General features: G+C 41.9%; 1 protein-coding gene across 1 annotated transcript in view; it reads right to left on the bottom strand.

The window, feature by feature from the left end:
• CEP170B (centrosomal protein 170B) overlaps window positions 1-13,049 on the bottom strand; it is a 1,277,870-nt gene that overhangs the window by 505,729 nt on the left and 759,092 nt on the right. The window contains exon 7 of the mRNA XM_044074358.1: window positions 2,826-2,942. Coding sequence (XP_043930293.1) covers window positions 2,826-2,942 — 117 coding nt within the window. The remainder of the gene's footprint in view (window positions 1-2,825; window positions 2,943-13,049) is intronic.

Below are 13,049 nucleotides of genomic sequence, written 5' to 3'. Positions count from 1 at the left end.
CTAATTACCTCCTCCCATCCTTAGCTTTGGGAGTCTACCCAAATGTGATGACTGCAACAGTGAAACACGAAGAACATAGTACAGTTGTGTACACTTACCATAAATGTAGATGTTTGAGTGTTTTCACTGTTGCAGTCCTGGTTACCCTCCCTCCAGCCCCCTGACTTCTATTGACTATACCTCTGTTCTTGTTTACTATGCATAAAGCTTTCTGGTGTATTTGTTTTTTTGTTGGAGGTGTAACCTTGTATATAATTGCTTCCCATTATGGGTGCGCCTGACATCTGGGGCAAGAAAAACTGATGTAATGGCGTTGACTGCATGCTTTATACCCCTGATGACCTGACGACATGGAAGATGAAACTGCAACTGATGCAGGGCCCAAGAGTTTGATAATCAGGCCGACTGAGGGCTACTGCAAGCAGATAACCCAAATGTGAAGACTACAACAGTGAAACATGAAGAACATCTGCTGTCAAAAAACAAGCTGGAACGGTCCAAGCAAAGGAAGAACTCCCTCCAAAGCATAAATAAGCAGATTAGACATCTTGTAAACTCCTCTAAAGTTAATTACAAAACTAAATTAGCATCCCTAGCTAAGGAAAATCACATAACATTCTTTAGCTACATCTGAAATCTAAAAGAGAAAGCCCAGCTTTGTGCCGAACTAGCTGTGGATGGTAACACTTATACTGAACCTGAGGACATTGCCAACCTGCTAGCAGACAGGTTTGGCAAAAACTTCACCCCCCTGTCACTACCAATCATACCCATAACACACCTATCACCAGTCCTCTGCCTAGTATCTCCAGAGAGCAGGTCACAGTCATACTCTCCAAGGCCAAAAACACAGCTGCTATGGGACTGGACAACATCCCCGGCTAGTTATTAAATGGTCTAAAATAGGAGTTAGTGGAATTGCTGAGCACAATCTTCAACCTCAGTCTAAGCACTGGCTTTGTCCCAGCTGGGTGGAAAACAGCAAACGTAATCCCCTTGCACAAAGGGGTCCCCCAAATGACCCTGGGAACTACAGACCCATAAGCCTAACCAGACTTATCTGCAAGGCCATGCAGAGAATTGTCATGGAGCTTATCAATAAGGATATAGGTGACCTTCAAACTCTTAACCTGACCCGGTTTGGCTTCATTAAGGGCAGATCTTGCCTGCTAAACCTGGTGGACTTCTTTAAGAATGTCACCAAGGCCCTGGATAAAGGCAAAACAGTTCAGACTACCTATCTCAACCAGCCAAGATCTTTGACACAATCCCTCACTCAGGCATCATTGAGAAACTCATCCAGCTGGGGATTAACCCTTACATCACATGGGCTGCCAACTAGCTCACAAACAGGACACATACAGTCAGAATTGGGGATGCCAATTCTACTAGCAGACCTTTTACCAGTGGTGTTCCACAGGGATCTGTGTTAGGCCCCCTACTGTTTGGTATGTATTTTTCAGAAGTCAGGTGAAAAGAGATGGCCTATAGCTTACCAAGTTGGCTGATGACTGAAACTGCGTGCAATCATCAAATCCCCCAAAGATGCCAACATACTACAAAATGGGCTAATACAGACAAATTATTGGTGTCAAAGTCACAGACTTAAACTAAATGCAAAAAATGCATTATCATTCCCTTCAGTAAAGAAGAAACCCTTGCTAATTACAACCGTAATAATATCCCCCCTAAGTTCAAACCCAGTGGTGAAAGATTTAGGAACTCAGGTTGACAGCACCCTTAATTTTGATCATCAGGTGTCTACAGTGGTAAGGAAGGCCTTATACGTTGCACACCTCATAAGTAAGGGTATAGCATCCAAAGCTAGGGAGGTTATAATTCCTGTGTACTTGGCTCTCATCAGATCAATAATAGAGTACAATACTTCCTTCTGTATGTACCTTACCAGACACCTGCAGCAAATGGAAAGACCTCAGAGGTTTCTCAACAAGAAAATTCAGGGCCTATAACACATGACCCACACAGACACACTGAAGGCCCTATCACTTTACTCAGTATTACACAGACTGCTTAGAGGTGACTTGTGCCTGCCCTACAGAGCAATTTCGAACCCTGCCTTGATGAAGATGCTGCGCATCCACAAATCCAATGGGACAAGATTCACTTGCTCTAGGGATCTTAACCTAGTTTGCGATATTAACAGGACATGCTGGAGAGACAGATATGTTTCCCAGAGGCTGCCACTTCTCTGGAACAAACTCCCAATTCATGTAAAACAGAGCTCCCTAACGACCCTATTTACACGTAACCTGGACAATTAGATGGGAAACCATACATTTATACAGACGGTGTCACCTATGTCCCTCATAGACTGGTAGCTGGTGCTGATGTTAGATTCATGCACAAACATAGACTATATATCTTGGTCCATAAGGGAACAAGTGTACAAACTGGCTAGGCTTGTAGAGGCCTTAGAGCCAATAGTCTAGTAATCTCTTATGATCCTATGTTCTCTAATAGGATTGAAAAACAGGATAAACTCAATTGCTCATCTAATTCTGTTCTGATGACAGCCATCTTTGCTCCTATGTGCTGTAAAGCACTATTCAAAATTCCTGACATTAGAAAAGTGCATGACAAAATACAATCTTCCAGCGCTAAAAGGCAGTGTAAAGTGTGAAATGACTTCTGTTAAATGAAGATATCAACAGCTGCATGATGTATTCCTTTCAGACAGAACTTTATCCTCAGAATATTTTCTGATGCACTACAAATGAACAGCAATAATTATTCAAAGCAAGACAAGAACCAAAGCCATATGGATACAGGTGACTACACTGCTTAAGTCAACATATAACAATTACCTGAATAGTGGTCCTCAGGACTTCTAATATGTTCTCTTTCGATTTTGTTACCTGCATCATCTTCACCCCACCAAGAGGGCTGCCCATACAGAGGTGTTCGGTACTGAGAAGGAACATCTGAAAGAAACGGATTTTGTTATTTAGTTTATTTCCATTTAAATTTGTTGCAGAGTCACCAGCAACCATTTCATAAATTAATACAATACAAATTTTTCAAGCTGGGTGGGACACATGCTTATACAACATTTTGTCACTTTCAGAACACAAATAAAAGCTCAGAGAGCAGGTTAGTATCAAGTTAACATCTCTCATAACTGAAATCACAGCTTGAATGAAAGTTTCTATCTAGTAACTCTTGTCATGCATAAACCAGTACATGTATTTATCTAATGTTCCATTCATTTGTATGTTGTTGTTGTGTCTTTCGGCTTTTCCCGGTTAGGGGTCGCCACAGTGGAACTCCGGTCCACTAATGATTGGCAGTACATTTTTACATGCCAAGTTGCCGGCCCTGATGCACAACCTTCAACGAAGGTACGCCCATTCACGCATGTCTCCACACAGAAGATGCTCTAGCGGAGAATCAAACAGGACAACATCTTACTGTGAGGCAACAACGCTACAGCAGCACCACCACTCATTTGTATATGGTTACTTAACTGCATTGAAACTGTGTAGATTACATCCTTGGTTGTTGTTTGTCTTTTCGGCTTTTCGCAGTTAGGGGTCACCACAGCGGAACTCCGGTCCGCTAATGATTGGCAGTAGATTTTTATGGTGCCGAGTTGCCAGCCCGACACCCAACCTTCAGCGAAGGCACATAATGAATACATTTGAGTATTTGTTAAAACATACATCGGATTATTTTGAAATACTGTTTACAGTAACTTTTGAAGTTTGGCACCTTTTTTAGGACAAATTGTTTAGCACAACTTACTTAAACTATGAATTCCATTATATCATTGATGCCAGGAGCAGAAATATACGAAAACAGTCTAAAACATACAGAGCTAATAAGCACAACAGCAAAATTAATCTTACTTTTCACAATGAAAATATTTATATAATGTTATCTAACAATTTAAATAAGCAACACATAGGACACCCTATCGATATTTCTAGTAAAAATAAATATACATTTCTAGTTGTGTTCTGTTCCACATTAGAAATCTTTAAGGAACAGAGAAGGTCACTGTCTAGTGTGGAAAGCGGTATGGATATTTCTGCACAACTGCACAAGATAACAAAAACATTCTATTTTTCTATTTATACTGGCATGCACGTGTGCAACCAAAACTTTGCTTTACAGTGAAGTTAAATTATCAAAAAAACTGCTATGCAAACTGCTGCAAATATCAAAGGTGAGTTACAAACAGATATAAAAAAGGGGAAAGCAAATGTATTGCTGCTGAGGGAAGCTCAAAAGACTGATTGGGTGGGGTTGCAACAAGCTCAGCAGTATAGCAGCAACAAACCCAGCCCTTGCTCTCCAACAAATATCGAGCCTGTAGTGTTTGGTGAATGAGTAGACCATGTGCACCCCCCCTCCAAAAAAAAAATGGCCACAGTGGCTGCAATATACCACTGTTGTGAGCTTGCATGGTCCCTTCCTTCCTTGTCCCATAAGAGTGGGAGAACACACTGCAACTGGTTGGCCACTTAGTAATTCCATGCTTGGGAACTGGTTTTCTACTTTCTCAGATGCAAAGGACATAAACAGCTGATCTGATGTTACCGCATTCTTGGCCTTATCTAGATAATATCTCGGCTGTTTGTGAACATCAAATGAGTGAATAGTTATTTCTTTCCTTGTCTTATGGTTTAGGAAGGAAACCAGACAACTGAGAAGCCTGGTTGAGGAAAAACCTAGGTCACTACTTTTGATATAAATGTAGGACTGGTTCCAAGACTGACTTGTAGTTCTGAAGATCAACAAGCAATGAAGCAATATTCTAGGTTAGATTTTAAGGAGGAAGCTGAGGCAGAAGGTTCATTCATTATGGGAGGATGGCCTAATGGTTAAGGTGTTTGCCTTACAAACACAAAGTGCATCAATATTATGTATCTGTGTCAGTCTTCCCAGGACATATCTAAGTCCCAGAGAGGAGCAATGGAAGGGTCCAAATGGAGAGATGAAATCAGCAAGAAAAGGAGAGCAGTATAGCTGCAACTGAATTCATCCTCTAGTCTTGGTGAGTATCTTCACACGGTGGACCTTGTTTTCACAAAATCTCACCAAGGCAACACTGATAAATAAGACTATTTTATATATTATGAGAGAGGTAGGCTAAAAAATAAAAGACAGCCAGATGCACAGGTCCCAGGATAAAAAAGTGCCCAGTCCTGGTTTATGCATTGGTGCCAACCAAGACTGGAAAAAGAGGCAGTGTAGAATTTTGAGGACAGAGAAACATTTGTATAAGTGGGTTAAGCAAAGCTCAGGAGGAGGATGTCCCACCCAGTAGTAGAAGGAAACAGTCCACAAAAAAACTCAAAAACTGACAGACGAAAAAAGTGGATTTCTGAGGATAAGGAAGGAATTATTCACTGTTACAATTATGTAAGAAGCCCAGCATTTCCAAATAAAAGATATTCAGAAAGATTACGAAAGAAATTAGAGGAAAGAAAAAGATTTGCACAAGATAATCTGTTATAAGCTTCAAATAAATACTTGTGTTCATTAATAGAACAGATCCATGAAAAACATTACATTGAAGGAGAAACTTTGCACAGCCTGGAAAAAGAAGCAATAAAGGTTCATAGGTAGGTACTAGGCTATCGGCCCTGGGGCCTATACAAGCCCAGCCAAAAAGGTACCCTGGCTTTTGCCACCAAGAAAATTATTTTCCTCTGCCACTGTCGAGCAGAGCCACAGAGGAGGTATGAAAATATAAAGAACAAAACCCAGAGATTTTTGAAAAGAATAAAAAGAAAATATGGACATTGGAAAGAAAAAAAGAAACCTGATATGCTGAAATACTTATGCAAAGGAGAAAGCTAAACTTATCAATACAAAAAAGCAGTTTCTAAGATACTTGAAAAGAAATACAGGCAAAGACACCCGAATATTCAAAATTTCAGAATACAAAGAAATAAAAAAAAACAATGGGGGAATGTAGTAAACAGTATTAGTGATCTAGAAGTTAAACAAATAGAAACCAAAGTAATGGATTATCTGCAAAGTAAAGGCTTTAGTGTTGAAAATCTAGTACAGGCAATGTCACAGCATGAACGAACAATGAGTCCCCAGATTAAGGAGCAGCGAAAGGGAAGCATCTGAAGAAAAAGTCTAGACATAGGAAAGAAAAGGAGCTCTAGTATGGGGGAAAGAAAAGGAGCTCTAGTATGGGGAAAAGAAAAGGAGCTCTAGTATGGGGAAAAGAAAAGGAGCTCTAGTATGGGGGAAAGAAAAGGAGTTCTAGTATGGGGGAAAGAAAAGGAGCTCTCGTATGGGGGAAAGAAAAGGAGCTCTAGTATGGGGGAAAGAAAAGGAGCTCTAGTATGGGGGAAAGAAAAGGAGCTCTAGTATGGAGGAAAGAAAAGGAGCTCTAGTATGGGGGAAAGAAAAGGAGTTCTAGTATGGGGGAAAGAAAAGGAGCTCTAGTATGGGGGAAAGAAAAGGAGCTCTACTATGGAGGAAAGAAAAGGAGCTCTAGTATGGGGGAATGAAAAGGAGCTCTAGTATGGTACAATATTTATTAAAGGAGAACGCAGAACTAATCAAGTTAAAAAAGCAGTATCAAATATATTTGATGAGAAACAAAGGCAAAGGCACCCAGACATGAAAAATTTCACAATACAAAAAATTAAAAAAGAAAGGGGGTAGTGGAAAAGAGGATTAGTAAGGAAGAAGTTAAAAAAAATAGAAACCAAAGTTAAGGATTAACTGTGAAGTGAAGGATTTAGTGTAGAAAATCCAACATGTATAATGTCACAGTATGATGGAACAATGAGTCTCCAGATTATGGTGAAACAGGTGGAGTGGGAGACATCTGAAGACTTGCCACATAGTGGTGCTCTAGAGCTTTCTGTAGGAGACCAGTCCAAAAGTTCAGTTGAATTTACACAGCAAGGGAAAAAGAAGAAATAAGAGTACAGAAAGAAAATAAAACCCAAAATGTTAGAAGTCTGGCAAAACAGAAGAATACAGTAATTAGGACTATTAAGAGACATTCTTGTGATAGAACAAAAATAAACAGTCTATATTATTCTGCAGCTAAATTGCAGATAAACTCTTACCCCAAAACACAGGTCTATATTACTACATCAAAAGACATTTCGTCGAACACCTCGCCATCGACACCAAACTATCGAAATTCACTTCTATGAATCACGGAACTTTTCCCAGGGAAAGGAAGTAGTTGGCCAACTCCACAACAACCAATATAGTTGGGAAGTGGGGGGCATAACCACACACATTGGCGGTTGTGGGGGGGGGCAGGTGAAGCCACCCACTTTGGGAGGGCTTGATTTAGTGTGGTGTGTTCCGTTGTGCTACAGGGCAATTGTTTCATTGCCCTGGGAAAAATTCCATGATTTGCAGAAGTGAATTTCTATGGTTTTGTGTCAATGGAGAGGTTTTCGATGAAAATGTCTTTCGACAAAACAATATAGACCCCAAAACACACAGCAATAAGGGAAAGGAAGGGAAGAAATAAAATGCCACAACAGAAACAACAACTAGAGAAAACTATAAAGCAATTAAGACAAAAAGCATCACCATTAGAAGATTATGAGAGAAAACACTATACTGGGTACCACACAATAACGTCTTTATTTAAACCTCTCCTTTTTACTTTGTTTAAATAAAGACGTTATTGTGTGGTACCCAGTATAGTGTTTTCTCTCATATACTTCTCTTTTTATATACTGGGTTTTACCTGTATAGCCGTTTTGCTTTTCGTTTATTATCATTAGAAGATTATAGAAAAGGGAACAGATCAAAAATTCTTAGAAAAATAGAAGTGGTAAAAGCAAAGCAGTAAGAAAACAGACCAGGATCTATCACATGCTATTCCAAATAATAAACTAAAAATCTCAGCATAAGCAGAAAACCCTAGAAGACATGCAGATAAATTTAAAGAAAAAGTACAAAATACGCAATCCATTGATGACCCAAAAAAGTTTACAGAGAACGAGGAAACAAAGGATTAAAAACATCATGTTTCTCTCTGTCCACACTTTTGCCCATAAAGTAAACTTGGGCACAAGACCCGATCAAAATTCCCCAACGTCCTCCATTACTAATCTCATCATAGGTTCATAGGTTCATACTAGGCTATCTGCCCTAGGGCATTTATAAGCCTAGCCAGAGTGAGTTTGGCTTTCGCCACCCATTTTAAATTAATTTTGCTATGCCCTTTTTCGAGGTTAGTATACTGTGCCTCTGTTTAACAGTGACACAGAAGTGATACCCGGGGTAAACCTACGATCTCCCATCCACTCATCAAGATTCCTCTTGAAGAGAGTCAATGAGGGACTCTGCCTAACCTGGACTGGGATTTTATTCCAGAGTGAAGGGAGCCTCTGGGTTATGAATCTGTCCCTCCAGCATATCCTATTTATTTCAGTGCTGAGGTTCAAGTCTCTCGAGTGTGTAGCTCGATGGGGTTTGGATTTTCTGAGGTGCAGCATGTCCATTAATTCCGGGTTGGACATGGCTTTATACGACAGGCACAGATCGCCTCTGAGCAGGCGGTATGCCACTGAGTAAAGCTGGAGTTTCTTTAACCGGGCAGCATATGGCATCTGTTTGAGCCATTTGATCCTCTTGGTGAGGTACTTTTGGGGTCTTTCCAGTTGCTGCAGGTGTCTGGTAAGGTACATCCCAAAAGGGGCATTGTACTCAATTATGGGCCTGATGAGGGATGAGTAAAGAGGCATAATGACCTCCCCTGATCTAGATGTGAATCCCTTCATGATTAGGTAGGCTATATAAAATGTTTTTCTAACCACTGTGGCCACGTGGTTGTCAAATGAGAGATTGCTATCAACTTGGGTCCCCAGGTCCCTAATTACTTCTTCTGTACTTAATGGATTACCACCTATGTGGTAATTTGTGGGCACTTTGTTTTTGCCAAAGGGGATGACTATACACTTTTTGGCATTTAGCTTGAAGCCATGGCTCTGGCACCAGTTGTCTGATTCTATGAGGCCCTTTTGGAGGATGCTTGTGTCAGCTGGAGAGTCGATTATGGCACCCAGTATGCAGTCATCTGCAAACTTGGTCAGCCACAGTCCTTCCATGTTGGCCTGTACCTCCGAGAAATATATACCGAACAAGAGAGGTCCCAGGACTGAGCCTTGTGGGATGCCACTTGTAACTGGTTTGGAGTCTGACATGGCTCCAGCAATTCTAACCATGTGGGTTCTGTCCTTGAGCCAGTTTGCAACCCATCTAGTGACATATATATTTAAGCTGGTGAGCTTATCTATAATGCCCGAGTGGGGTATTGTATCGAAGGCTTTTGCGAGGTCCAGGTAGGCTGTGTGGACCACCTTCCCCTCGCCAATGGCCTTGGTGACTGTTTCAAAGAAATCAACCAGGTTTAAGAGGCAGGATCTACCCTTAACAAAGCCGAACTGGGTAGGATCCAGTGTCTGTAGGTCCCCAATATCTTTATTTATGAGGTCCATGATGATCCTTTCCATAGCTTTGCAGACCAAGCTAGTCAGGCTTATGAGGCGATAGTTTCCAGGATCCATTGAGGCACCACCTTTGTGGAGAGGGACCACTGTTGCTGTACGCCACTCTTTGGGTACATATCCTGTAGTAAGGCTGAGCTTGAACAGTAGTTTTATGTTTGGGTTTAGCTCTTCTTGGAGTTCATGTAGGATGCAGCCTGGGACACCGTCTGGTCCCATTGATGCTGTGTTTTTTGCTTTGGAGAGGGCGGCTCTTACCTGAGCATCTGAGATGTCAGGGGGGCAGCACTTTGCTGGGATAGATATTTGCCCTTTTGGTGGGGGGGGGGGGTTTGCGCTGAACCTGTCAGCTAGGATGTTGGTAATGTCTGTGGGTTCGGTGTATTTTTTGTCATTTTGGACTAGTTCTGAGCATATCTGGGAATTCCCACCCAGGTTCCTAACATAACTAAAGAAAGCCTTGTGATTATCCTTAGTGTCCTGTGCAATTTTTCTCTCGAAGCTGGCCTTAGACGATTTTATGAGTGCCCGTAGTTTTTTGCTAGTACTGATCAGAGATGCCTTCCCTTTTTGGGATTTTGCTCTATCATGTAGTAGCTTCCTCCTTCTATTGTATAGTTTGTTTATGGCTGGGGTCCAACAGACAGGACGTCTGCCTTTGGAGGATTGGGTCTTTGTTTTATTTGGGATTGCATGATCCATGCATTCCTGAAGGTGTTCATAGAATGCGTTTATAAAGGATTCTGCGGTCTGGGGCATATTTTCCACAGGTGCGGGGGCTTTGAAGGATTCCACCTCGGTTTTGAGGAGTGTGAAATTTGCTTTAGAGAAGTTTTTCACTGTGGTTTTCTGGGCAGGGGGTGAGGTCGGGATGTGAATATCCAATGAGATTAGTTTATGGTCTGATCTTACCAGTGAGGGATACACTTCTGGTCTGGAGCATAGAGTCCCCATGTTGGTGATGATCAGGTCCAGTATGTTTTCCCCTCTTGTGGGAGTGGTAAAAAGTTGTTCCATAGCATCTGAGTTTATAAATTCTAGGAACCTTTGGGCTGGGGTGTTGGAGCTAGAGTAATGCTCCCAGTCTATGTTTGGGTAGTTGAAGTCGCCCAATATAATGGTGTTTGGAGAGACCTTCATAGTTTCCAGTGTTCTCAGGAAGGCCGAGTGGGGTTCCTGGGTTTGGGAGGGTGGTCTGTAGCAGGCTATAAACTGGAAGGCAGTTTTACCCACTGTTAGTTGCACATGGATAGTCTCTGATGCTTCGTGCTGTGCCACCAACCTAGAGGGGTGGGTATCTTTGACGAATATTGATACTCCCCCTCCTTTTGTGGTTCGGTCCAAGTTTTGGGGCCGAAAAGCATGAGGTATAACTTGGTAGTGCTGGGGTGCTCTCGGGAGCCTTGAACCAGGTTTCTGTTACTGCACAGATATCGATGTTCTCCATGCTAAGGAGAGTTTTGAGTGCGTGCATCTTGAGGTTTAGACTTCTGGCGTTGAGTAGCATTACTCTTAGTTTCTTATCCCTTGTGATACCTATGGAGGTGGGTTTGTCTTTTGAGCCTTGCCTAAAAAAGACACTATGGGGGTAGCAAGAGCCTTTGCCAATATCCGAAAGCCCAGAGGTGACAGGTGAAAGTCGTCCCTAGCGAAGCATTTTGGCTTGTCAAGCATGTCATCCCAGGCTGACAGGCACTGGATCCCCTTTGAATGACACCAATACTTAAGCCAATTGTTGAAATTGATAATCTTGTCTTCATATTGTGGCATCATTCTTGGTGAGGGTAAGATGCTACTCAAGGTCAGGGTCATACCGGCCTGGGCTACATGCTCAGAGAGCTCCTCTATGTCTCTTTTCATGTAGTCCAGGGAGGTACGTCTCAGGTCATTCACACCAGCATGGACAATGACTGAGTCATATTTGTACTTGCCTTGGAGTGATCTGAGTGCTTGTGTTATGTGGCGGAACCTAGCGCCCGACAGGCAGCTCACCGTGACCTTCTCCTTGTTCAGTCTGGTGAGCTGGACGTCAGTGTGCCTGATGATAGAGTCACCTATTACAAGTGTATCAGGTGTGTTGTTTAGCCTTAAGGGCTGTGACTGTTCGGCACACTGGCTTTGTGAGCTATGTGTTGAACGTGTTTTGTTTTGGGGTAGCAGTTGCTTGGGTGTCTGCTTTGGAGGTCTCTGCTGCTTAGGCAGATTTTTATTTAGAGCCTCAGAGTATGTTTTTGTGTGTTTATGTGTTTGGTTTGCTGTCGTGGTAGGTCTATGTCAGACTGGAATTGTAGTGAGTGTGGTTTCCTTCTCCTCCTGACTGGTTACACCAGTACTGAGTTGAGAGAGCTTAGCCTCCAGTTTGGCTATATGGTTGCATCTCTCACATGTGTTGGAATTTGTTGGGAGGAGGAGAGGGTTGTCTGTTTACATGAGGCAGTTGTAACATTGCCTCAAGATTCCCAGATTCACCAGCTGGACCGGAGAGGAGATTGACAACTGACCTTTGGACATGCTAGAATAGTATTGGAAATTCCTTTATAATTGAAAAGAAGGGCCAATGGGGAACACGGTACTCAAGGGGAGTTTGTGAGTGTGTAGTGCTTTTAATTTTTTAGTGCTGACTTAGTGAGCAAGTGCCAGGTAACTTAAATGCAATGTGTTATAGGTAACTTAAATGCAAAAACGACAAACAGTAACTTTCTTTCAAGTGAAACAAGGAAATAAGTACAGTAAGCAATGCAGATATCACTAGGGATCCACAGAAGCGCTGAAAAGCCGCGTTTTAGGTGGAATTAGCATTTCAGGGAAATAACATGCAAACAAACAACAAGCATACAAACAAAGCTAGATTCAGCAGGCCTGGATCTAGTCTATGCTACAGCAAACAAGGTGTACCAATTTCAGTAAGAAATAGTTCAAATATGCAGCCACTATAAGCCTTTAACCAGAAATTCCCAGCTCAGAAGGGCAGAGTCCAGTCTCTCCTCCCACAAGAGTGCAGACCACGAACCTTCTTAATGTAAAATAACTGGCCTGAAGCCCAAGTGCTTAAACCAGAACTAATACACTTTTAGAATAACAGACACTGAGCCCTCAATCAGCAGTTCCCAACTTAGAAGGATGTAAGCTACCTGTCCTGCCACCACAGTGTAGGCCACAAACCTTCCTAATGTAAAACAACTGGTCTGAAGCCCAAGTGCTTAATCCAAAAGACTTAGAATGATAGCTACACTTTAATCAAGTTACTACCAAGCAGTAATAAATACAATTGAATACTTTAAAGAATGCCTGGATTAGTGCTCAAGTTATACAAACAAAGCAAGATTCAGCAGGCCTGGATATAGTCTATGCTACAGCAAACAAGGTGTACCAATTTCAGTAAGAAGCAGTTCAAATATGCAGGCACTATAAGCCTTTAACCAGAAATTCCCAGCTCAGAAGGGCAGAGTCCAGCCTCTCCTCCCACAAGAGTGCAGACCACAAACTCTCTTAATGTAAAATAACTGGCCTGAAGCCCAAGTGCTTAAACCAGAATTAATACACTTTTAGAATAACAGACACTGAGCCCTCAATCAGCAG

The sequence above is a fragment of the Protopterus annectens genome, chromosome 6.part0, assembly GCF_019279795.1.
Source record: "Protopterus annectens isolate FY-2018-M chromosome 6.part0, PAN1.0, whole genome shotgun sequence".
NCBI classification, from domain to species: domain Eukaryota; kingdom Metazoa; phylum Chordata; order Ceratodontiformes; family Protopteridae; genus Protopterus; species Protopterus annectens.
Note: the sequence above shows the minus strand (reverse complement) of the source record. Positions and strands in the feature narration are given on the sequence as shown.